This window comes from Nansenia antarctica (genome assembly GCF_963989245.1).
Source record: "Nansenia antarctica genome assembly, chromosome: 15".
Lineage (NCBI taxonomy): Eukaryota > Metazoa > Chordata > Actinopteri > Argentiniformes > Microstomatidae > Nansenia > Nansenia antarctica.
In genome coordinates, this window is record NC_137685.1 from 1,053,150 (window position 1) to 1,079,906 (window position 26,757).

Consider the following 26,757-nt stretch of genomic DNA (forward strand, 5'->3'; position numbering starts at 1 on the left):
CGCCAGCAGGCGCTCGGAGGGGCTGTGGTCGGAGACGTCGCGGAGATGCTCGTCCTCGTCGGTGTCGGCGTCGATGTACTTGCTGATGGAGGAGTCGTGGAAGGTAAAGACAGCGGGGGTCAGAGTCGTGCTGTCCGGGGACTTGGGCGGGGTCCGGCTGCTGGCCGTGGTGTAGACAGACACCTCTGGGCTCAGCAGGGAGCGGTCAGAGAAGGCGGAGCTGTCGGAGAGGAGAGGACCGCTGCTGGGGGAAGGACCCGACTCCACCCCGCCACCACTGCGGTAGTTAGTTATCTTATAGGCGTGGCCTTTTAACAGGTTGCCAGAGTAGGGGTTGCCTTGTCGCATGTTGTTGTCTAAGCCCGTGATACATTTGGAGGCGGAAAGCGGAGTGAGCATGGGCTCGTGCTCCAGGGTCGTCTGCAGGCCGGGGTTGGCGCTGACCCGTCCGAGGAGGACCGTGGCCGGGCTGTGAGAGAAGCGACTGCTGCTCTCGTGGGGGGGCGCCAGACCTCCTCCCGCTGGGCTGTGGGGGAAGCGAGGATTCTCCTGGAAGTCTGTGGCACAGCTGATGTAGCTGTCGATGCTCGACAGGCTCTTCATGTCCACTATCCCGTCACGGCCCCCCAGCATGGGGTCCCCCGGGGGACCTGGTAAGGCCCCCAGCTCTATCTCGTCCCTCTGCCTGCTCCCCGCCTTGGAGCCCTTGGCGTCTTTGGCGTTAAGGTTGGGCTGCGACTGGGTCTTGGCCATCTGGTTGTACATCTCCTCGAGCTTCTGTGCGTTGAGCCGTTGGGGGCTGGAGGCCCTGGCCTTGGCGGGGGAGCCGGCGCCTGAGTCCTGGGGGTTGAAAGAGCGGTTGGAGCTGGTGTCCGAGGCGCCGGGTTTGGGGGTCCACTTCCAGTGACTGGGAGAGAGGTGGTTGTCGTTCGGCCTCTCGTTCTTCTCGATCACCACGTCCATCAGCTCCGCGCTGCGGGCGAACGCCTCCTTGATGTTCATGGACACGATGCTGCCGTTCCTCTTCGCCCTCTCCAGGGCCTCGCGCCTCTTCACCGCCTTCTCCTGCCTCTTCTGCTCCTTGTAGAACTCTGAGAAGTTGTTGACGATGATGGGGATGGGCAGGGCTATCACCAGCACCCCGGCTATGCAGCACAGTCCCCCCACTATCTTCCCCAGTAAAGTCTTTGGGTATATGTCCCCGTAGCCCACTGTGGTCATGGTGATAGTGGCCCACCAGAAGGACGCCGGGATGCTCTTGAACTTGGTGTCGTCCTCGTCTTTCTCGGCGAAGAACACCAGGCTGGAGAAGATCATGATGCCCATGGCCAGGAAGAGGATGAGCAGGCCCAGCTCGTTGTAGCTACGCTTCAAGGTGAAGCCCAGAGACTGGAGGCCGGTGGAGTGACGCGCCAGCTTCAGGATACGCAAGATACGCATGATCCGGAAGATCTGCACCACGCGCCGCACGTTCTGGAACTGCAACACGCTCTTGTTGGACTCCGTCAGGAAGAGGGTGACGTAGTAGGGCATGATGGCCAGCAGGTCGATGACGTTCAGCGGACCCTTGAAGAACTTCCACTTGCTGGGGGAGGAGAGGAAGCGGAGGAGGTACTCCATGGTGAACCAGGCGATGCACACGGCCTCCACGTGGGCCAGCTGGGGGTTGTCCGTCGTCTGGCCGAACTCGTCCGTGTCCTGCAGCTCCGGGAGGGTGTTCAGGGACAGGGCGATGGTGGACAGGACGATGAAGAGGATGGAGATGATGGCCAGGATCTGTTGGACAGAGACACAGACGTGAGACTGAGACAACGAGACTGAGAACCTTTGACCCCAACTAATGGCAAAACTGGGGTCACATGGTGTATATGAAGTTGCCCCTTTACCAGTCCAGCATGCTCCCTCCTGGATATGTTTCTATTGATTATGCTAAAACATGGGCATGAACTTAAAACAGGACAAATCTGAGGGGACCCGTGCCCTTGTGCCCCCTGCATGTGCCTCTGTATACTACAGTACAGTATAGTGGCATCTCAATGTTAAGTAAACCCCAAAACATGTCACATGTTATCATTTGCTTCAAATTCCTGTTTCAAAGAGAACACATTTTCACCCAGCATAGCCAATGAACGTACAGTATAGTGTTATTGGAAAGGACTTCAAGTACAACACAAACATGCATGCTGTCTTGATGACAATGTGCCCTTTTCCAGTCACAACTACAATAAAACAGCTGACACAAGCATTGTGTATGTTTGGCGGAGAGCTAATGGATGGGGACTGATGTGGAACAGTTATTAATTCATGACCCACTTATCTGACTACAACTGCTTCCTACTATGAGGGAGTGTGAGATAATGCTTAGCCAGCAGAAGAGCCAAGTCTGACATTTAATTCAAGCGAAACAGTCATACAATGGATGGAGACATTTGAGAGTCAATAAGACTGATTGGAGGGCCTGCTTGACTTGATCCAACAACGACAGTGATTTAACCTGCGGTGTTACTCTAATTCCACCGTGGTATCGAGTATCCTGAGCCACTAGTAAAACGTCAGGGGACAGTTAGCCACAGGCTCAGTGTCCTGACAGCTCCAAAGCCCCGTGTCCATCCCTGTCCACAGGTCTTAGTGTCTTATCTGTGTTCCCCATCGGCCGTCTCTCTGCCCATCAGTTCCTTTCCATTGATTAGAGTATTATGAGGAGAAGCTGGAATCAACTCTCAATCCCGGAGCCTTGAGGGATCAAATCCTACAGCTTCCTCTTGATCTCCCCCTGAGGCAGGAGAGGAACTGCTTGACTTGAGTTATGATGATTCAGACAAGCTGCATAGTCCTGAATTAATGATGCATATTTACCATAGGCTGGCATGTGCTGTTAATGGACTGCACTTATATAGCGCCTTATTCCAAAGCGCTTTACAACGGCCTCTCATTCACCCATTCACACACGCATTCACACACCAATGGCGGCCAAGCTGCCATGCAAGGCGCCGGCCCGCTCACTGGGAGCAATTTGGGGTTCAGTGTCTTGCCCAAGTACACATCAACATGTGGCCAGCCGGGGCTCGAACCGCCGATCTGCCAACCTTGTGATCATTAGACGCCGACTCTACCTCCTGAGACACAGCCACCACAGTGTTGTTAGGGTCATACATGTGCTGTTAGGGTCATACATGACTACCTGGCACTCAAATGACACCAAGCCGGAGCAGTTACATCCAGTGAACACAGGGTGGTAACTAAGGACCCTCGCTCCCACCAGCTGTCCAAGGAGAGGATTACTCCATAACACTCAGATCTCATAATCCATAACTGACCCTGGCTGACCTAACCCTAACCCTTAATCACCTGACACAGGACTGCTACTACAACCAGGTGGATGAGTAAGTAGTGACTGAAAGCAGGATCATCTCGTAGTACGGGTGTGAGGATTTAATATGCGTGAGTAATACTCCAGATCAGCTGGCCAGTAGGGTGAGTAAATAGGGCTAAAGAGGTGACTAGGTCTGATGTATGGTCTCTAGGCGTGTGAGGGGAACTGTACTGCAACACAACATGTCGTGACGTTAGAATTATAAGGTTCTATCTCCGTCTTTGGTCAAAATTGAGTTTTTTTACATAATCTGATCCATTAGGTGTTTATTAATGCCTGTGTGGTGTTATTTTTAAAATGTTGACATTTTTGAGTTAGTAATTCATCAAACACAAAGGTTCCATCTCACAGAACATAATGGAATGTCAAAACTTTGACGCTCAATATCTCTGAACTGCCCTAAACTGAGATAGAACCTTATCATTCTAAACGGAGATAGAACCTTATCATTCTAAACGGAGATAGAACCTTATCATTCTAAACGGAGATAGAACCTTATCATTCTAAACGGAGATAGAACCTTATCATTCTAAACGGAGATAGAACCTTATCATTCTAAACGGAGATAGAACCTTATCATTCTAAGCTCACGATATGCATGATGGCCTTACAAAATAATACGAGAGGTCAAGACTGAGCTGAATATGGAATTTCACCACAATGCTTGAGAGGAAGTTGTAATGAGACACCAGACAGAAATAGGGCAGTTGGATAGTAGGAGTGGCTGGTAGGAAGTGATTGACAGCTCAGGCCTTGACAACAGTCTCATCATTGTGCTTCTACTCCCAGGAGTAAAGGTGATGGCCAGGAAGGAAGGTAGCCTTATCTCTGACCAATCAGAGAGGGACCCCGCTGTTGCCATAGCGCCATGGCAGACATGAATAATAACCTGATCCGCTTATCTGCTCTTCTCCATTCTCATCCCTGTAAGCCCAGGTGGAGATCTGCTGCTCAGATCAAACACTCAGGAGCAGGGCCTGGGTACCGGGGGGGGTGGGGGTAGGGGGTAGGGGTGAGCAGGAAAAGACTGAAGGAGTGGGGTGGGGGCAGGGGGCAGGGGGCAGTGGGGTGACTGCGGGGAATGGACATTTATTATAGGGCATGAGTCACAGGCAGAACGGCACCGAACCTCTTTTCTTGTGGAGTGTGTGTGTGTGTGTGTGTGTGTGTGTGTGTGTGTGTGTGTGTGTGTGTGTGTGTGCTGTATCAAAAGGCCTGTGCAGGTTGAAGGGATGATATAGGATGTACAGTACATACTACATGGTAAAGCTGCAGTATAGTGTGTGTGAGACTGTGAGAGGGAGGTTAGAATCACACCAGAGGCAAGACTGTGACTGGCTGTGTAGCTCATTGTAGTGTGTCATTGTAGTGTGTTCAGAGTGTGTGTGTGTGTGTACGTGTGTGTTCAGAGTGTGTGTGTGTGTGTGTGTGTGTGTGTGTGTACGTGTGTGTTCAGAGTGTATTCATGTGATTCTGGATGTGAGGGAGTCTTCACATATTGCTACATGTTGCTGTAGGTACAGAAAGGGTGTGTTGTGTGAGTGTGTGTGTGTGTAGTGTGAGTGTGAGTGTGTGTGTGTGTGTGTGTGTGTGTGTGAGTGTGAGTGTGTGTGTGTGGGTGTGTGTGTGTAGTGTGAGTGTGTGTGTGTGTGTGTGTGTGTGTGTGTGAGTGTGAGTGTGTGTGTGTGGTGTGAGTGTGTGAGTGTGTGTGTGTGTGAGTGTGTGTGTGTGTGTGTGTGTGTGTGTGTGTGTTGAGGGGGGGGGGGGGTCCAAAGGTGCACGCTGCCATGGGAGCAGTGAGTGTGTCGGACAGGGAAGGAGAGAGCTAACAGGATTATGGGGCTATAAATAGGCTGTAAGACTGGGAGGTTAATAATGGGACTCTGGTACTCTGGTTTAAAACTGTAAAACTGTGGTTATGAGGTCAGACTCCACCAGGCAAGCCGGTTCCCCCTGGCCCCCCTGTCCTCGTTACCGTCCACAAGGAGTTCCCTCCGCCTCCACAGTCGACTACACACTCTCTTTCTGTGTCTCTCTCAACCTTGGTTTCTCTTCTTCCCTCTCTCTCTCTCTCTCTCTCTCTCTCTCTCTCTCTCTCTCTCTCTCTCTCTCTCTCTCTCTCTCTCTCTCTCTCTCTCTGCTGGCTGGGTGACTGAGAGCCGTTGACTGTAGTGTGTGTGACTATGACATCATCAAACAGCAGTGCAGAGTCAGACTGATGATGGGCTCAATCTGAGCCCTGAGACAACCATGATAAGAAATTGTCTGTGTAAAAATAGTGGCCATGCCACTGGTGATCTGTCTAAAATCTGTGTGTGTGTGTGTGTGTGTGTGTGTGTGTGTGTGTGTGTGTGTGTGTGTGTGTGTGTGTGTGTGTGTGAGAGAGGATAAACACAGGCTTATTTGATGAATGATCAGATTACGAGAGACGGACATAGAGAGAGTGATGTCCAGTGTATGATGGACAGTAAATAGGCAGATACTGACAAGAGACAAAGTCATTATTATTTTGATATGTAATATGTGACAGCAGCTGGTGAAAGTGGGAAGGAACAAGTCGGCAACCGATCAAATTGACTTTTATTCAGAAAAATGTTAATAAATTGAACCAAACCAAAATATTGCAAGGCAATGGATTGGGTGAGTAATCCCTACTACTATCTACTTGTTCCCACTTTCACCAGCTGCTGTCACATATACACTTTTAGATATCATTAATAATAATGGTGTTGCCAAATGAATGTTCCAAATCTGTTAACTCGTTTAAATTGCTAATTGCTTTGGTTCACTATATTTGGCATAGTTATGCACACACACACCAGAAGAAATGAAAGAAATGAACAGAAATGATAAAGTGGAAGATAAAAGCAAGAGAAAACAAGAGCGACAGAGACAGCCAGGGAGAGCAGGAGCTGAGGGCCAGAGGGTCTTCTGTCTCTCTGCCACCCCAGACTGACAGCACCCGCCACTCAGACACGACCAAACTAACCCAGAGCCTTTTCATGTCTGCTGGCACCGATCCACCACAGACACAACACACCAGACAGACCAGGCCCTAACCCTGCATCACACAAGACAAGGTTAGCCTAACCTTCAGCAAGTTATTTCAGGAGATCCCCAAGACACATTGGGTGTGAAGGACAGCCCTGACAAGCAGACAAGCAGACAACACTCCCACCAAACCAGAGGGAAGAAAGGGTTTGTCTGCCAAGAAATATCATACTATTGAATATTGTCACACATTGAATTCTGACTTGAATTGTAATCCTCTTACGCAGACTGAGCACTGAGCCGAGTGACTATACACAGCAAACACTTCCTCTCCTCAACATCTCAAGACTCTTGTGCGTTACACAGAAATTCCATTAGCACCAAAACCCTTAGAACCTCTCTTCAGCTCTATGTATGTGATGTGAATAATGTCCTAATTTGCAACGGCTCCCGGATAATGTTTTCTACTTCCTTCCTGCTTTGAGGAAGATGTTCAGATGATGGTTTTTGATGAAGGTCTGGTTTTCATAGATGATTCATATCAGCTACATGGTGTCTGTCAGGGTCAGATAGAAGCCTCTCTCTGTCAGCCTGTCTCATAGGACTTGATTGATTTGATTTGATTGATTAGATTTTGATGTATTTGTTCAAGGGGGACACAGTAGATTAATGAACACTTAAATGGAATGCGCTGATATCATCAGTGTAAATGTACCCAATTATAGCCATAGGCTAATTTCCGTTGGTGGTCCCCCTGCCAGAAGTAACAGGGCTACATTTCCTAATGGACGAATTCAGGTTATGGGGTAAAATAAACACATCATATAGATACAGTCATGATTAAAATAAACACACAAATACAGTAGCTAAAATAAAATCAGATGGCATCTAACCTAAGATGCATCACAGTAGGTCACAAGACGACACAACAAGCCCTAACCTGATAGCCTAATCTAACTGATCCCTAGTCTAGCAGGGGTAGAGGTGTGTTCAAACTTAACACACAAAGATCTGTGTTAATAAACTAATGACCCCTCTATCAATCACTCAGGTTTCTCCAGATCTGATCAACGCAGGGGGATGAGTCAGAGTCAGTTAAACTGATTTTCTTAAAAAAACAACAACATAAAATCTATTAAATAATGACAAATTCACTTGTTGTTCAGTCGTGGCTTGGTCACTGTTGGCGGTATGGGTCAGTGCTGCTTAGACGAGTGTTGGAAAGACTGCTGGTGTCCCAGGTGACTGCTGGTGTCCCAGGTGCACATGAGCTCCCAGTAGCGGCGCCTCTGTCGTTAGCAGCAGGATCATCTGAGGCTCTAAGCAGCCAGTTCCTCTTCCTCCTCCCTGTCCCTGAGAAGCCCTCTGCCCTTGAACTCACACAGCGCTCCCACAGGGAGATGCAACTGCCAAGGGACATCCTTCATGATCTCTCTCTCTCTCTCTCTCCTCTCTCTCTAATCGTTCTGTCTCTCTCTTCTCTCTCTCTCTCTCTCTCTCTCTCTCTCTCTAATCGTTCTGTCTCTCTCCCTCCTCTATTCCTAGGAGCATGGAGCCTCTATAGGAGTGGTAATTGGTCTCTCTCTCTCCCCTTCCCTCTTCTCCTCCCCGTTTGATGCTCTGTTTAAGAAAGATAAGAGGAAAGGAGGTGTGTGTGTGTATGCGTGTGTGTGCGTGTGTGTGTGTGTGCGTGCGTGTGTGTGTGTGTGTGCGTGTGTGCGTGTGCATGTTATGTTTGTGTATGAGAACTCCTGGTATTCCATGGTCAATGAGGAGTGAGCCCCCCTGACCTCCAGCTATCCCAGGATTCCCTGGGCCGTGAGCGACGCTCTCTGGGATATCATGTCACGCTCTCTGAGGCTGGGCTGCCAGGCGCCGTCGCCATGACAACTCCCTTTAAACTCGACAGGAGGTGGCCGTGTGGCGCTGCTGGTGAAAAGCAAGTCTGTCCCTTTCTTTCTCTCTCTGTGTCTCTCTCTCTCTGTCTCTCTCTCTCTGTCTCTGTCTCTCTCTCTCTGTCTCTCTCTCTCTATCTCTCTCTCTCTCTATCTCTCTTTCTCTCTCTGTCTCTCTCTCTCTGTCTCTCTCTCTCTCTATCTCTCTGTCTCTCTCTCTCTCTCTATCTCTCTCTCTCTATCTCTCTCTGTCTCTCTGTCTCTCTCTCTCTTTGTCTCTCTCTCTCTCTCTGTCTCTCTCTCTCTCTCTCTCTGTCTCTCTCTCTCTCTCTCTGTCTCTCTCTCTGTCTCTCTCTCCCTCTCTCTCCCTCTCTCTCTCTCTCTGTCTCTCTCTCTGTCTCTCTCTCTCTGTCTCTCTCTCTCTCTTTCTCTCTCTCTCTTTCTCTCTCTCCCTCACTTTGTCCTCAGAGCTTCAAGCCTTGTTGTCTGTGTTTCCTCTTCCTCTCTGTCTTTCTGTTTACCGTGTCTCTGCCCTTCTTATTCCTCGCTTCCTTTTGACAAGACATATTTCCTTATTACGGTTATCGTTTACACGCTTAAAATGTGATCAATTCAATTGGCTTATGAACTGGTCTGTGGCTGCCTGGAGACTCATGTGTAACATTGATTTTAGTTAGGGGAATTATCCATCATAATTGGATTGTTAAATATGGACTGGAAATATCTCGGTTTGCATAACCTTGCACTCATTTCTGTTATCATATGTCATATGTCATCCTCGCTGCTTAGGACTGTCAGTGGTTATGATAATAGCAGAGTAATAGTGTGAGTGTTAGATAGACGTGAGATAATTCACATTCCTGGTTCTGGATGTAGCGGCTCTGCCTCCCTGCTGCCTGACAGAGACAGGGTTTCCATGGAGACGGGAGGAGACCATGTCTTCCATATTTCCCTTAGCATGATGGCTTGAACAACACACACACACACACACAAACACACACACACACACACACGCAAACACACAAACACGCACACACACACACACACACACTCACACACACACACACACACACACGTGCACGTATGCACGCACTGACCCACACACAAACACGCACACATGCACACACACACGTGCGCGCATGCATGCACGCACTGACACACACACACACAAACACGCACACATCCACACATCCACACACACATGCACACACACATGCACACACACACACACACGCATGCACGCACTGACACACACACACACACACATACACACACACACGCATGCACGCACTGACACACACACACACATGCACGCATGCACTGACCCACACACACACACACACACACACACACACACCAGTCTTAAATCAGAACCAGTCTAAAACAGTATATTATATTATAGGTGCAGCTGAGCCCAAATGGCCCCAGAGACCAGAGCAGAACGCAGCTGTGATCACCATATCATTATAGGTCACACACTCACACACACACTCACACACACACACACACTCACACACACACACACTTACACACACACACACACACACACTCTCTCTCTCTCTCTCTCTCTCTCTCTCTCTCTCTGTCTCTCTCTCCCCCTCTCACACTCTCCGTCACTGACATACGTAAACCCATCCCGGTCAGGCAGCATATCACTGACCAGGGCGACTGGACTGAACCATTCATCTCCTGAATTAATCCCACCTCCTCTCCTCCTCTCCTCTCCTCTCCTCTCCTCCTCTCCTCTCCTCCTCTCCTCTCCTCCTCTCCTCTCCTCTCCTCCTCTCCTCTCCTCCTCTCCTCTCCTCTCCTCTCCTCTCCCTCTCAATTATTCATGCCTCTCAGATGAGGAGGAGAATCCAGACTCAACATCAATATTTAAATTGTGTCCGTCCCGTGGCAGCGTTATAAATAGCAGCAGCAGCGTTTGGGTCTGGAGCTCTGGAGGAGCTGATCCCTGATCAGGAAGACTGAGGACTTCAGGTCCCCACGGAGACGCATGTTAACCATGTTTACAGGAAGCCCCTCTGCACCAGGCCAGACGTGTACGGAAGCCCTGGAGGGACAGGTTGCGCTGGCGCAGCACTCTGGCTGGGTTCGGTCTCAGATCAGATGTTTTATGCAACGTTTTGTGTTTTTGTGAACCCCTAACTGGATTAAGAGTAATCCTGAACCACTATCAGACCACTGTCTCCCAGCGCTCCGTCCAGCTCTTTTTTTTTTTATATAATATTTTTATATCACTATTTGTGGGCGGCTGTGGCGCAGGAGGTAGAGCCGCCGTCTAATGATCGCAAGGTTGGCACATCAGTGGTTCGAGCCCCGGCTGGCCACATGTCGAAGTGTCCTTGGGCAAGACACTGAACCCCAAATTGCCCCCAGTGAGCGGGCCGGCCGGCGCCTTGCATGGCAGCTTGCCGCCATTGGTGTGTGAATGGGTGTGTGAATGGGTGAATGAGAGGCTGTTGTAAAGCGCTTTGGATAAAGGTGCTATATAAGTCAGTCCATTTACTATTTGCACTTCTGGTTAAATGCTGAACTGCATTTCGTTGTCTGGTTCTCTGCAATGACAAATACAGTTTAATCTAATCTAATAGATGGCAGTGCGAGGAAAAATCTAAGGATTGTAAGGACTGGGACTGAGTGGGCTTGGGCATAATTGATGGGTATTTCCTTGTCATCAATGAGCAGATATTATTGTGATCTATTTGTTTGGTCAGCTGAGGGTGGCAACAAGTTCCTCTGCCATCTTCTGCTTTGTTCAACAGAGCCAAATCCACATGTACGCCAAACCTCACCATCTTCCAATTTATAGTATCATAACATCTATCAATGTATCAAAAGATGTCTGCGGAGCTCCCTCAGTGCTGGTAGGGATGATCACAGTGTGATAAAGGCACATCTACCACCTCATTAGAGAATTATTTCAGTTTCTCTGTTTCCGTGATGTGAGCTAATGAGCTAGCAGAGTCACTGTGACCCTAGTATAAATAAACACACATTCAAACAACTGCTGATCCTCCGTGGAAGACGGCAGCAAGTACCACAGAAGTGACCGACCGTTGCTATGGTGACCGTGACGACAGGCTTTTTTGGCATTGCAGACATGCCACATAAAAGACTGTGAGTATGGGGGGTGGGGGTGGGGGTGGGGGGAAACATTCACAAAAACAACACGACGATCAACAACAGAAGAGACAAGCTGCTCCAGACTGAGGGAGATGTGAAGGTACTTCATCTGTTCATCCACAGTAACAACACAGAGCCAAAAGGCAAGGCACATCACAAGGCACAAACATGATTGAAATCCCATGTTAATCCCATGTCCATACCATCCCAAACATGCATGAGCCTAAAAGGTTTGACCTCTTGAGAGGCACAGAGAAGAGGGAGAGAAAATAGTGGACATTATGTTATACCACTGGCGGACTCAGGGGGGGGGGGGGGGGGGGCAGGGGGGGAGACCGCCCCTCCTGGTGCCCCCACGGTTGAAAAACGTCTCTCTTAAGTGCCCTTTTGAATGGCAAAAATGAGAGGACGTGCCCTATTGGTGCCCCTCCAATGGTCTAAACTTGACCATGTGCACTGATGGGGTCCCATGTTGTGCAGTAGGTGCCCTTTTTTTCTTTTCGCCCCCCTGCCCTTCAAACAGCCTGAATCCGCCACTGTGTTCTACTGCATATCACACACAATAAGATCAATCAGTCGTTGGCTAATTGAATCCAGCAGCAGCGTCTCCCTGTAAGGGGACGTCCCCAACCCGAGGGCTTTCCCTGGCAGGTTTCCTTAATCCCGTTGGAAGCGTTAGACACACTGAGACTGAGATTAGCAGGCAAATCCATGATGATGATGTAACATGGACAGATAGAAGCAGCTGAGCTATATGAAGAGGCAGAGACAGTGTCTTTGTTAGTAGGGGGTCACGGCTAAAACTACTGCTCATCCTTGACGTGAGTGTTCTCAGTGTTCTCAGTGTTCTCAGTGTTCACGGTCATGAACGTGACGCGACCATCGACCATGGGATCAAAGTCTTCCGTTCTTTCCTCAGGTTGTTTTCTTCAAAGAACAACTTGAGTAGCAAAATGCGTCGTGCGAGTGTGGCGCTGAGGACCAAACCGCAGACCATGTTATCCTGGATTGCCCGGTGTACCACCCACCCAACGGGATGCATGGTCTGTCGGTATTAGATGACGAGACGATGACGTGGCTTCTGGAGGGGTGGTAAAAGGGTAGCCCCTCGGCCCCGAGCCTGGTGGAGTGGAGAGGAAAACAACTACCCATACGCCGAAGAAGAAGAAGAAGAAGGAGCAAAATAGTCCCACAAGACGACGATCACGACAACAAGCAACCGTTCTATGGGCATGTGAGGGGAGGGATGTGGGGGGAGGGATGTGGGGGAGGGATGTGGGGGGAGGGAGGTGGGGGGAGGGATGTGGGGGGAGGGATGTGGGGGGAGGGATGTGGGGGGAGGGAGGTGGGGGGAGGGAGGTGGGGGGAGGGATGTGGGGGGAGGGAGGTGGGGGGAGGGAGGTGGGGGGAGGGATGTGGGGGGAGGGATGTGGGGGAGGGATGTGGGGGAGGGATGTGGGGGGAGGGATGTGGGGGAGGGATGTGGGGGGAGGGATGTGGGGGAGGGATGTGGGGGAGGGATGTGGGGGGAGGGATGTGGGGGAGGGATGTGGGGGGAGGGATGTGGGGGGAGGGATGTGGGGGAGGGATGTGGGGGGAGGGATGTGGGGGTGGGTTGTGGGGGGAGGGATGTGGGGGTGGGATGTGGGGGGAGGGATGTGGGGGAGGGATGTGGGGGGAGGGATGTGGGGGAGGGATGTGGGGGAGGGATGTGGGGGGTGGGATGTGGGGGGAGGGATGTGGGGGGAGGGATGTGGGGGTGGGATGTGGGGGGAGGGATGTGGGGGGAGGGATGTGGGAGGAGGGATGTGGGGGAGGGATGTGGGGGTGGGATGTGGGGGGAGGGATGTGGGGGGAGGGATGTGGGGGGAGGGATGTGGGGGGAGGGATGTGGGAGGAGGGATGTGGGGGTGGGATGTGGGGGGAGGGATGTGGGGGGAGGGATGTGGGGGGAGGGATGTGGGGGGAGGGATGTGGGGGTGGGATGTGGGGGGAGGGATGTGGGGGGAGGGATGTGGGGGAGGGATGTGGGGGGAGGGATGTGGGGGGAGGGATGTGGGGGTGGGATGCGGGGGGAGGGATGTGGGGGTGGGATGAGGGGGGAGGGATGTGGGGGGAGGGATGTGGGGGGAGGGAGGTGGGGGAGGGATGTGGGGGGAGGGATGTGGGGGGAGGGAGGTGGGGGGAGGGATGTGGGGGAGGGAGGTGGGGGAGGGATGTGGGGGGAGGGATGTGGGGGGAGGGATGTGGGGGGAGGGATGTGAGGGGAGGGATGTGGGGGGAGGGATGTGGGGGGAGGGATGTGGGGGGAGGGATGTGGGGGGAGGGATGTGGGGGGAGGGATGTGGGGGTGGGATGTGGGGGGAGGGATGTGGGGGGAGGGATGTGGGGGAGGGATGTGGGGGGAGGGATGTGGGGGAGGGATGTGGGGGAGGGATGTGGGGGGAGGGATGTGGGGGGAGGGATGTGGGGGGAGGGATGTGGGGGGAGGGATGTGGGGGAGGGATGTGGGGGGAGGGATGTGGGGGAGGGAGGTGGGGGGAGGGATGTGGGGGAGGGATGTGGGGGGAGGGATGTGGGGGGAGGCATGTGGGGGAGGGATGTGGGGGGAGGGATGTGGGGGTGGGATGTGGGGGGAGGGATGTGGGGGGTGGGATGTGGGGGGAGGCATGTGGGGGGAGGGATGTGGGGGGAGGGATGTGGGGGGAGGCATGTGGGGGAGGGATGTGGGGGGAGGGATGTGGGGGGAGGCATGTGGGGGAGGGATGTGGGGGGAGGGATGTGGGGGGAGGCATGTGGGGGAGGGATGTGGGGGGAGGGATGTGGGGGAGGGATGTGGGGGAGGGATGTGGGGGGAGGGATGTGGGGGAGGGATGTGGGGGGAGGGATGTGGGGGAGGGATGTGGGGGGAGGGATGTGGGGGAGGGATGTGGGGGGAGGGATGTGGGGGGAGGGATGTGGGGGGAGGGATGTGGGGGAGGGATGTGGGGGGAGGGATGTGGGGGAGGGAGGTGGGGGAGGGATGTCGGGGAGGGATGTGGGGGTGGGATGTGGGGGGAGGGATGTGGGGGGAGGCATGTGGGGGAGGGATGTGGGGGGAGGGATGTGGGGGTGGGATGTGGGGGGAGGGATGTGGGGGGTGGGATGTGGGGGGAGGCATGTGGGGGGAGGGATGTGGGGGGAGGGATGTGGGGGGAGGCATGTGGGGGTGGGATGTGGGGGAGGGATGTGGGGGGAGGGATGAGGGGGAGGGATGTGGGGGGAGGGATGTGGGGGGAGGGATGTGGGGGAGGGATGTGGGGGGAGGGAGGTGGGGGGAGGGATGTGGGGGGTGGGATGTGGGGGAGGCATGTGGGGGGAGGGATGAAATTGTGAGCACATTCTCCCATCGCTCCCCAATCTGAATCAGATCAGATAATCTAAAACTCTCCAGACCTTCAAAGGAGGCGTGAGAACACAGTGATTAGGAAGTACAGTAGGTAATGTATACCGGTAGTCATAGTCATGGTCAATTGATTTAAACACGCACCAAACTGTACACAGACAACAAACAAAGAAGACAACAGAATAAACATGGAGCATGTGAGACTAGCAGTGAGTTAATGCTGCGATACAATTACCAGAGCGTCTTGTCTTAAATGTCCATTACGCTCATATACTGTAAATACATGGCTGCTTGTATAAATCAATGGCTGGCAAGATTTATTTCTGCGTAATGTATTAAATGGATATAAGAAAGAATGACTCGACAGCAAGCACAGGGACCTAGGCATCGCCCCCAGCCTATGCAACTGGATCCTGGACTTCCTGTCGGATCGTAAACAGGTGGTTAAGATGGGCTGTAAGACCTCCGCCCCTCTGACCATCAGCACAGGAGCCCCCCAGGGCTGTGTACTAAGCCCCCTCCTCTACTCCCTGTACACCCACGACTGCACGGCCACTCACAGCTCCAACACGGTGGTCAAGTTCGCAGACGACGCGGCGGTAATTGGCCTGATCACCGACGGCGACGAGACGGCCTACAGGAGTGAGGTGGACCGTCTGGTTCAGTACAGCCAGGCCAATGACCTCGCTCTCTACGCCGACAAGACCAAGGAGCCGGTGGTGGACTACAGGAAGAAGAGGCAGGCGCAAGACCCCATCACCATCAACAGGTCTGCTGTGGAGAGGGTCAACAGCATCAACAGGTCTGCTGTGGAGAGGGTCAACAGCATCAAGTTCCTGGGGCTTCACATCACCAACGACCTCACCCGGGCTGAACACACCAACCAGGTGGTGAAAAGAGCACAAGGTCGCCTCTTTCATCTCAGGTGGCTGAACAGCTGAGGGTTAGGGTGAAGGGTGAGGGCCTAAGATCCTTGGGGCCTTCTTCAGAGGGGATGCATCACTGCCTGGTACGGCAACTGCAGTGCCCAAAATTGCAAAACGCTGCAAAGGGTAGTGCGGACAGGTACCAAAGCCTCGGGGCTGAAACCCAGAGGACGTCAAACACCTGTTTCCACCAAGCCATCAGCCTCCTGGAGAAATGCCCTGGATGAAAACAAAAGACTGCCACCCTCAAACCAACCCCACGCACACGACAAACATGAACGTTATATTATTATAACTACTTGCACACTACTGTATTACTTGTAAACTACTTGACTACCAGACTACTGTAGTGTATTATATTGCGTGTGGGGTCGTGTGTGTGTTGCTGCCTGCTAGTGGGTCTCTGACAAGGTGAAAGTACTGGACAGCTGATGGTCAAGTAGCCTCTCGGTTTTTGCCGAATCAAACATTGGCTTGATGAAGATGAATGTCTTTCCTCCTCAGAGGTGATGAATGTCTTTCCTTCTCAGAGGAGGAGGGTTCTATTTCTGTCCCTACGGCCTTCACACGTTCATCAACGTCATTCACGCACCAATCCGATTTCTACAATGGAGAACTCTCCTCCAATGAGGGAAATTGTGACACTTTTGAAGTGAATGTGTTGACATACGTGTAGGGTCAGGGGAGAGAGAGGCCACAGATACACAGATACACAGATACACAGAGCCACAGATACACAGATACACAGATACACAGATACACAGACACACAGATACACAGACACACAGATACACAGACACACAGATACACAGACACACAGATACACAGACACACAGATACACAGATACACAGAGCCACAGATACACAGATACACAGATACACAGATACACAGACACACAGATACACAGATACACAGACACACAGATACACAGATACACAGAGCCACAGATACACAGACACACAGACACACAGATACACAGACACACAGATACACAGACACACAGATACACAGATACACAGATACACAGATACACAGACACACAGATACACAGATACACAGATACACAGATACACAGATACACAGACACACAGATACACAGAGCCACAGATACACAGATACACAGATACACAGATACACAGATACACAGATACACAGATACACAGATACACAGATACACAGATACACAGATACACAGACACACAGATACACAGAGCCACAGATACACAGATACACAGATACACAGATACACAGATACACAGATACACAGATACACAGACACACAGATACACAGGTACACAGATACACAGATACACAGATACACAGATACACAGATACACAGATACACAGACACACAGATACAGAGCTCTATGAGAGGATCCAACATCACACTACAGACGCGGTTATAAACACATTGGCTTATCACATACAGGTTTTCTGAAGTAATGGTAGTTACTAGTAATAGATCATGTTGTATACATAAAGCCAATTTGCAGTATCATGAGTGAATGTGTGGTTAGACAGACAACTGTGGTTAGGAACCCTTTATGTGTCAGCGGGTAGGTAGGTACCGCTTACTTAGTACTGGGTAAGAGCGTTGATACTTGATCCTTGCATATTAATTATGCCTGCTGTGTCTTTTAGATAAATCACTCATTTTATTACATTTATTACCAGGTAGTTAGAATGGTGCTGAAAGTACAGATTCTTACCACATAGTTTTCAAAATAGTTTCTTAGTAAAAGCTAGTTAAATACCAGCTGAAACAGGGCTGTACAGTAAGGTTTGGGGTTATTAACCAGAAAACATGGTTTGTTAGGTGCTCATTCGTCGTCCTGAGGTGTTGTTTTAACTCTGAATACCTCTGAAGCATTTACATGTGTGTGATCAAACAAGACCTTTTCAAATCAAGATGTTGACAACAACGCTCACCGAATTTAATCAGACACACACACACACACACACACACACACACACACACACACACACACACACACACAGGACCATGCTGCTGGTTCACAGAAAGCACAGAACTTCTGGTTCACGGCTTGGAAGGGATTGTATATAGTGAGCGGGACTGTCTGATCAAAACTATCCTTTAGATCAGCCGACACACTGACCTGGGCTGACTAGCATAGGAAAGGAATGCTTTTCTAATATCACGCTTGCATACTGTACAGAGCATCCTAGTTCCATCTTAATCCTGAGTCATTTCTCCTGAAGAGATCTATATATATCTGTCTGTGAGGCAATAGATGGCAGATGGCTTGAGTTCTGACTCACCCCCCGGTGTCAGTCTATGGGTAACACACCCAACCAGTCTATTCCTGACGCCTAGGCATCAACAATGACTATCTCTCTATCTACTATCTACTCTTTGTAGTCGACGAGAGGACAAGTATTTGATTCAGGATTTAATCACGGATCTGGTACTCAGGAGTAGCAACGAGGAGGTCTGCATGCATGCAGTAAACCCCAGACGTAGAGGATTACAGGATGCGTTGAGCACGTATCGTTATGCGATCATATCTAATGCGCTTAAAAGGTGCATTGACTGGTCTAAAAATATCCCCTCGCTGGAGAACAGAACAATGGCTGTTTGATGCAGAAGGAGAACCAGTTAGGTATTCATATGATCAATCTGCAGGCATGAGATTTCGATTTCACACCGCACTCAATAATTACCTCAAGGAAATCAATTATGAGTCGTAAATAAAGCAGCCTGCTAATGCGAATCCCATTTGTTGGTACTGTATGTTTTATGCATTATGCCTGAGACAACATCAGGTAGTACTGGAGTCTCTCCGCTCCCCTGGGACAGGCTGTGATTAAGTATCTCTCAGGTAGAGAACCCTCCATGGCCACTCACACACACACACACACACACACACGGGCACACACAGACACACACACACGGGCACACACACACACACACACACACACACACTCACACACACGGGCACACACACACACACACACACACACACACACACACACACACACACGGGGGCACACACACACACACACGCACACACACACACACACACACACACATACACACACACACACACACACACACACACACACACACACAGGCACACACGGGCATGCGCTCACTTCTTGTGCATGCACACACCCACACCCACACCCACACACACACACCCACACCCACACACACACACACACACACACACACACACACACACACACACACACACACACACACACACACACACACAGGTTAGGATGGCTCATATTTTTCATGATGGGGACATGTTGGGTTTCTACCCCATAAATACCTCCTAATAAACACTACTACATAAAAACATCCTGCCCGAATGTCTCTCATGTTCCTTGCTGCTGTAGATATGTAGACAGCAGATTGGTAGATGGATACACATCATTCATACAGCATGCAGACTTCTACTTCACACTTCTACCAACAGTGGCATCGCCCTGGAAACAGATGTCTAACTCCATTGCAACAGCATTGTCACCATTGTTAACAGACAAAATGATCAATGGAGGGGACATGCTGGTGACCTTCTACCGCTGCGCAGTGGAGAGCATCCTCACCTACTGCATCTGCGTGTGGTTCTCCAGCTGCACAGCCGCAGAGAGGAATGCGCTACAGAGAGTCGTGAGATCGGCCCAGAAGATCACCGGTGCCCCCCTCCCCTCTCTGGAAGAGCTGTACAACACACGCTGCCTCAGGAAGGCCTCCAAGATCTCCAGAGACCCATCCCATTCCCACCCTGGGTACGAACACTTTGCTCGGCTGCCCTCGGACAGGCGGTTCAGGACCATGTTCGCAAGGACAAACAGACTGAAGCTCAGCTTCTACCCCAGAGCCATCCAGGCCCTGAACACAGCAAAGACCTAGGTTCTAGGCCCTGGACAATCTAGACAATTTGATGGCAGCTACTAGATTGAAATCAAGTGCAACACTGAAACACAACTGTGAACATTTCAAACCTGCAAACTGCGACACTTTAAATGAATGTGCAATAACAATATGTGCAATATGACAACCCTCGGGTACATAAGGTTCAGAGATAGGAAATGTTAGAATAGGTATAGCATAGCATAGAGTACAGCACAGTGTTTTATTTGTATAGTATAGTATAGTGGATAGTGTACATAGACTTTATTTATGTAAACCAGCTCTTTTCCCTTCTTGTTTTTAGTTTTTTTCTTTCCTAGCACCAGGGGAGCCACCCCTCCCAAATTTCGTTGTTTGGTACCTGTACTATATAAATGACAATAAAGACCATTCATTCATTCATTCATTCATTCATTCACTTACCATCTCTTTGTGACCACAGAGAAACACAGAGAAACACACACTGTTCTATCACTATGTCCAACAACGCTGCAAGTCAGGACAACCATGGAGCTGGATGTGAGGGTTGAGAGATGACTCTGTATGACAGATATAATGAGCATGATCATTCTTTGTGAATTCTCTCTCTCTCGCTCTCTCTCTCTCTCTTTCCCTCTCTCTCTCTCTCTCTCTCTCTCTCTCTCTCTCTCTCTCTCTCTGTCTCTCTCTCTCTCTCTGTCTCTCTCTCTCTGACTCTCTCTCTCTCTTTCACTCTCTCTCTCTCTCTCTTTCACTCCATCTCTCCATCTCTTGCTGTACACTATGTCACTCTCTCTTTTTCTAACTTCGTCTCTTTCTTCCTCCCTGTCTTCTCATCTTGACACCATTGGGAGAAAACTCAACTGAATTCAGAGAGTTTATAAGAGTGTCCTATTATACATTTAAGTCTATATCCCACTGCGGTTGTTCCTGTCAGACTGGGATAATTGAGGAACTCTGTGTGACAGACAAGAGCTATTTTTAAACGGGGTGATTTAGCTCCATCATAGCGATCCATTAGCTCCTCCGGATATGCTATTTCACTAGCTGTGTGTGTGTGTGTGTGTGTGTGTGTGTGTGTGTGTACCTGTGTGTAAGTAAGTAAGTAAGAAGGTCATAGGTCAGATTACTAATCATTACAGTAGCCGCCTTTGACCAGAAATCCATATGGTTAGAACACTTGAGTAGCTAAGTCGGAGCATCACCAGATCAATAGCCAGCAGGAACCTACGACTCGTTAATACGAGGTCTGAACAAGATACCTAAGATAGGGCTGATATGGCTTCAATTTTCCAAATTGCTCCCAGTGGGCGGGCCAGCGCCTTGCATGACAGCTTGCCGCCATTGGTGTGTGAATGTGTGTGTGAATGTGTGTGTGAATGGGTGAATGAGAGGCCGTTGTAAAGCGCTTTGGAGCAGCAAAAAAGGCGCTATATAAGTCTCCACGTGAGATCACTGCTGACCTTGAGATGTCACAGAGGACTTTGTAGAGATCATTATCAAATAATTTGATACCAGGTCTGATTTCAGCAGGCACGGCTGTTGACAATGAAACATTATGACAGGCGCAGGGAGCAATCGCAATCAATGCAATCGCTTAGCCACTCAATCTCACAGCACAACATTATCCCAGCCGATATCTCTGGACTTCACTTGCCTTCTGAAGGGCAGACACACACAGGCAAGCAACCTGTGAACACCATGATGAGATGAGTGATATGACTTCCCTTCCCAAGCCCCATCATCTATAAACTCAACACTTCAATAGGCCACACTGACTGCAGTGTCCTTTGGAGGATAGAAGCCCTTGGGAAGCTCTCACTCTCAGTGTCACCGTTTGTATTCCCATTGTATAAGACCATGGGAACATTCATGGACATATTGTAGGTCTGAAGAGTGTTAATCATGGATAACATACAATATGTTTCTGGGCTTCTTTCGTATTCATAAGTGCCGCGAGACTCTTTTGTTGTTTGAGGGGGAAAAAAAGCACCTCATCATCTCAAAGTTTGAATGAAAATTCATCACCAGTCAGAATGATTACTCATCATCTATTCCACCTGAGTGCTACCTCATCACCTGCATGACCGATTTAGAAATCGTCACTCGTTTGACTGATTCTAATTCAAAGCCCTAATTCACCAGCTGTCAGACAGAGTCTGTCTCTCCCTCTCTCCTGACTCACAGCTTCATGTCGGTCCGGAGGCAGACTTGGCTCGGGACTGATTTATGAGTGGGAATAAAGACAAACAGCTTTAATTTGTCATCTAAAGTACAACATGTAGAAAGGCTTAATTTGATTTTTTTCTGATGCACAGTGCCAGTTGACAGCGATGTCGTTTGTAATTCTCACTGCCCGGGTCAGAGCAGGACAGACACGTCCTCTGCCTTGGTTTGTTTGTTCCTTTTCAGCAGCCAAACTCATCTAGATAATACCAGAGTCCATTTCTCAACTTCAATCTTCGAGTGTGATAAAAAAAAACATTCACTGTCGGTAATATCAACAACATTCAGGTCGTTTTGCCTCTCACTTAAGAACACATCATGCGGTCAGGGATGCATGTGAGGTGTACAGACAGGAGGACAACATCCTCCTCTGTTAATGCAGACAGACAGTCAACTAGAGAGAGTGACCATGTCACACTTCAGGATATATATTCTACCAAGGCTGTACTATATTGTGAGATGCACTGAGCTGGTCTACGTACTGTACCTACGTACTGTACTACGAACGTACCGTTCCTCAGGAGGTAGACGCTGTCTGCAACAGACGAAGACAAGCAACACAAAGCTCCAAGGATCACTGCGATAGACTGTAAACCAATAACACATCTATTACTTTATCCCACTGGACTCTAAAGCAGATTGACATTGGCCACATACTATAATATATACATCCTGTATTAGGGTTATGTTATGTTATGTGCACGTCTCTGCTCTAAGTAGACAGTGATACCAGTGGATATGCCTGTGGTTGGACACAATCTCATTGTGTAGCAAGGCCAGGGACCCAAATCTGATTTGAGGCAGACAGTCCTTTGGCTGGGAGGGGATGTGAGAGGGAGGGAGGCTGGGAGTCTCCTGGAGAATAATTAATCTGACATTTCCCTGACATTTAGTTGAAGGTGTAGTGGAGGGGCCTGAGGAGAGAGAGAAAGAGGAGAAAGCAGGTAAGGGTGGTTTTTCTTTCATGTTCTCAACGAATATTTTACTTGTCGGTGTGCCTGTGGAGGGGAGGGGGGGCGGTGGGCAGTGTGGAGGGGAGGGTGGGGTGGGGGGGTGTGCAGTGTTCAGAATGTCACTGCGCTTAATGTTTGAAGCTCAATCAAAGGACTTATAACAAAACTGGCTCCTTGGCTGTGGCGCCCGCAAGCGTGGACTTATCAAGTCATTCAGGACTCAGCCTAGTGACACACACACACACACACACACACGCACACACACGCACACACGCACACACACTCACACGCACACACACACACACGCACACACACACACACACACACACACACACACACACACACACACTCACACACACACTCACACGCACACACACACACACGCACACACACACACACACACACACACACACACACACACACACACACACACACACACACTCACACACACACTCACACACACACACACACACACACACACTCACACACACACTCACACGCACACACACACACACACACACACACACACACACACACGCCACCCCTCTTAAGATAATAAAATAAACTCTGGTTGCCAGGTAACTGTGCTTGTTTTCACCAGAGGGCCATCTGCTTATGGGTTGTTGGATGTCCAATCACAACGCAAGCCCAGGGGAATACAGCTGACCAATCACAACACGCAGGCCCAGGAGAGGAAAATACAGCTGACCAATCACAACGCAAGCCCAGGGGAATACAGCTGACCAATCACAACACGCAGGCCCAGGAGAGGAGAATACAGCTGACCAATCACAACACGCAGGCCCAGGAGAGGAGAATACAGCTGACCAATCACAACACGCAGGCCCAGGAGAGGAGAATACAGCTGACCAATCACAACACGCAGGCCCAGGAGAGGAGAATACAGCTGACCAATCACAACACGCAGGCCCAGGAGAGGAGAATACAGCTGACCAATCACAACACGCAGACCCAGGAGAGGAAAATACAGCTGACCAATCACAACACGCAGGCCCAGGAGAGGAGAATACAGCTGACCAATCACAGCACGCAGGCCCAGGAGAGGAGAATACAGCTGACCAATCACAACACGCAGGCCCAGGAGAGGAAAATACAGCTGACCAATCACAACACGCAGGCCCAGGAGAATCCAGCTGACCTGCCTGTGTACAGGAGGGGCCCGGGTCTACAGTCTGGACCACTCAACAGTTTGCTGCTTTCCCCCCTGAATGAAGACGTATGCCGTGCATCAGCTCGTTCAGCTGTATTAATGCTTTTAGAGGGTTGTTTGGTGGGTTTACAACATTGCCCTTTTAAGCTAATTAGGAATTGATCAACACTCCCATTTATTGTGTGGAGGTTGCTTTTTTTTCCTGGCACACAAAGTCTCTACAGAGTAGCTTGGGGAGACGTAGCTACTCAGTGGACTGATGGGAACTGACAGGGTGAACCGAGGGCTATCTGATCGGAAAGCACTGCATGCGTTGTCATGACGTTAGAATTCTAAGGTTCTATCTCCATTTTGGGTCAAAATTTAGTTTTTTTTACATAATCTGATCCATTAGGTGTTTATTAATGCCTGTGTGGTGTTATTTTTAAAATGTTGACATTTTTTTAGTTGATAATTAATAAAATACAAAGGTTCCATCTCACAAAACATAATGGAATGTAAAAACTTTGACGCTCAATATCTCTGAACTGCCCTAAACGGAGATAGAACCTTATCATTCTAAACGGAGATAGAACCTTATCATTCTAAACGGAGATAGAACCTTATCATTCTAAGATCACGTTGTGTCAAAGGGTTGTTATCTACACAACAAAGGAAGCTCTAATCTAGAGACATCATAACCATCAAGTCGGAGATATCAGTGCAGCATGTAATTGATATTTGGTCGGGATTCTGACCAACCGGAAGATTCTCCATTGGCCTCTATAGAAAGGGTGATTGCAAATGTCTGAATAATGAAGACAGAGCAGTCTAGATTCAATGAAAAGACCCACTGCCTTACAGTAGCACGGCATTGACCTCAACCATAACATAATGAACATTGATCGTGCGTCTCCTTGATGCCGACAGTATGAATGAAACATTTCTCTGACTCACTCAACGCACTCGCTCCAGTGTGTTTGGTTGTTAAGGTACAACAGCTCTCACATAGACTTACTATAGAGCATCAGCTGAAATCAGTAATCAGCCACTAATAGCTATAATCTCTCTTCCGACAAAAGGTAAGCCGAGTAGAACCCAAACAAGGTGGTGGTGGTGTTCCCTGTTAATGTCATTAGCAGTAGAGGAGGCTGACAGTGTTCTCTCTGATCCCTTCAGTCCGGCCTAGGTGGGATTGTTGATCAAAGGACTTTCGTGTCTCTCCGAGGGGGAGACACACGGCTCTGCCTCCCTCTCCCCCCCGGCCCTCCCAGAGCTCAGAGCTGCCTCCCTCTCCCCCCCTGCCCTCCCAGAGCTCAGAGCTGCCTCCCTCTCCCCCCCTGCCCTCCCTCCCTCTCCCCCCCTGCCCTCCCTCCCTCTCCCCCCCGGCCCTCCCAGAGCTCAGAGCTGCCTCCCTCTCCCCCCCTGCCCTCCCTCCCTCTCCCCCCCGGCCCTCCCAGAGCTCAGAGCTGCCTCCCTCTCCCCCCCTGCCCTCCCTCTCCCCCCCTGCCTTCCCTCTCCCCTCCCGGCCCTCCCAGAGATCAGAGCCGCCTGCCTGCTCGCTGTGCACTCTCAAGGCCTACTGTACTGTATGCTTCTGTGGGAGATCTCTGACCCACTCTGACATCGTCTTCAAGGAAGAAGAAACAGGCTGAGCTCGTCCGTTTCACATCTGAGCAGTTCGTTGGGGCTCGTTGGGGCCAGCAGGACAGTAGAGGCCTGGTAACCTAGAGGCCTGGTAACCTGCCTGTGTTTCAGCATCTCAGACTAGGAACAACGGCCATAGACAAACAAGACCATCCTGACTAGTGACCATTGGTATACTTGTGCTTGATTGGTTGGTAATCCACATGGTTTTGTGGTGTGTGTTTTCTTATCGATACTAACACCTATCTAAGTGCAGCCTCTCTCTCTCTCTCTCTCTCTCTCTCTCTCTCTCTCTCTCTCTCTCTCTCTCTCCCTCCCTCCTTCCCATGCACACAAACACCACAAGACGCACACAGACACACACACCCATCCCTACCCCCCTACACACACAGTTATGGCATGGGATACATGTTTTGAACCCCTCTAAAGAAAACCATCACAGATAACTTGCCTGGCTTTAGGACATTTGGATTGAAAGGTTACCTTTGCTGCGACAGAAGACCCTGGCTTTTCAAGAAGGTCCCAAAGTTTCTTGCGTTTCTCGGCACAACAAGTGTTGTCGAACTGTTCCCCCTCGCTGTCCTTCATAGTGTCCGCCTCTCGTTTCAGTTCCTCGTTCATCTGCTCCTTCTTCTGGTGGTACCTGGCCTGGCAGCACGACTCCAGGTAGATCTCGTCGATGCCCCAGTAGTCCAGTTCCTGACTGAACGACAGCGCGCACATCTCTTCCATCATGTGCAGCTTACCCGTACGGTAGAAGTTCAGGATCGACGTGAAGGCCCCCGGGTGTCGGTCGAAAAAGTACTCGTTTTCATCCAAGTTGTAGTCGTCGCATACCTCCATAAGCGAGTCGTGCGTGTTGCAGTCCCGTAGTTTCCCTAAGCGCGTTCGCGGTAACCTATCCAACGTTCTCCACAGAACCTCGTGTGGAAGACCCCCCACGTTCAGCCGTACCCGGCGGTAACATGACTTGCTGCGGATGATGTCCACGGGTTCAGGTGGAAGCGATACTGTCGACCGGGAGCCAGCTTTGTCCAACCCCGCTGAGGGGTTCTTCTCCATTTTTGAACCGACGAGAGTTCCACAGAGTTCAATTGATCCAACAGGCGAGCTCCGGGGTAACGTTACAGACTACATTTCTTTCATTCCTCATATGAGTCTAGAGGAGAGAAAGATAGAAGATGAAATTATGTCAATGACAAGAGGCCTAAAGCCCAGTGAC

General features: G+C 50.2%; 1 protein-coding gene across 1 annotated transcript in view; it reads right to left on the reverse strand.

Annotated features, from left to right (window-relative positions):
• Positions 1-26,597, reverse strand: part of kcnb1 (potassium voltage-gated channel, Shab-related subfamily, member 1) — a gene marked incomplete at both ends in the record, with an annotated part of 26,825 nt that extends 228 nt beyond the window's left edge. The window contains 2 exons of the mRNA XM_080545757.1: positions 1-1,776; positions 26,019-26,597. The exon at positions 1-1,776 is cut by the window's left edge and continues 228 nt beyond it. Coding sequence (XP_080401883.1) covers positions 1-1,776; positions 26,019-26,597 — 2,355 coding nt within the window. The remainder of the gene's footprint in view (positions 1,777-26,018) is intronic.
• Positions 26,598-26,757: the final 160 nt, after the last annotated feature.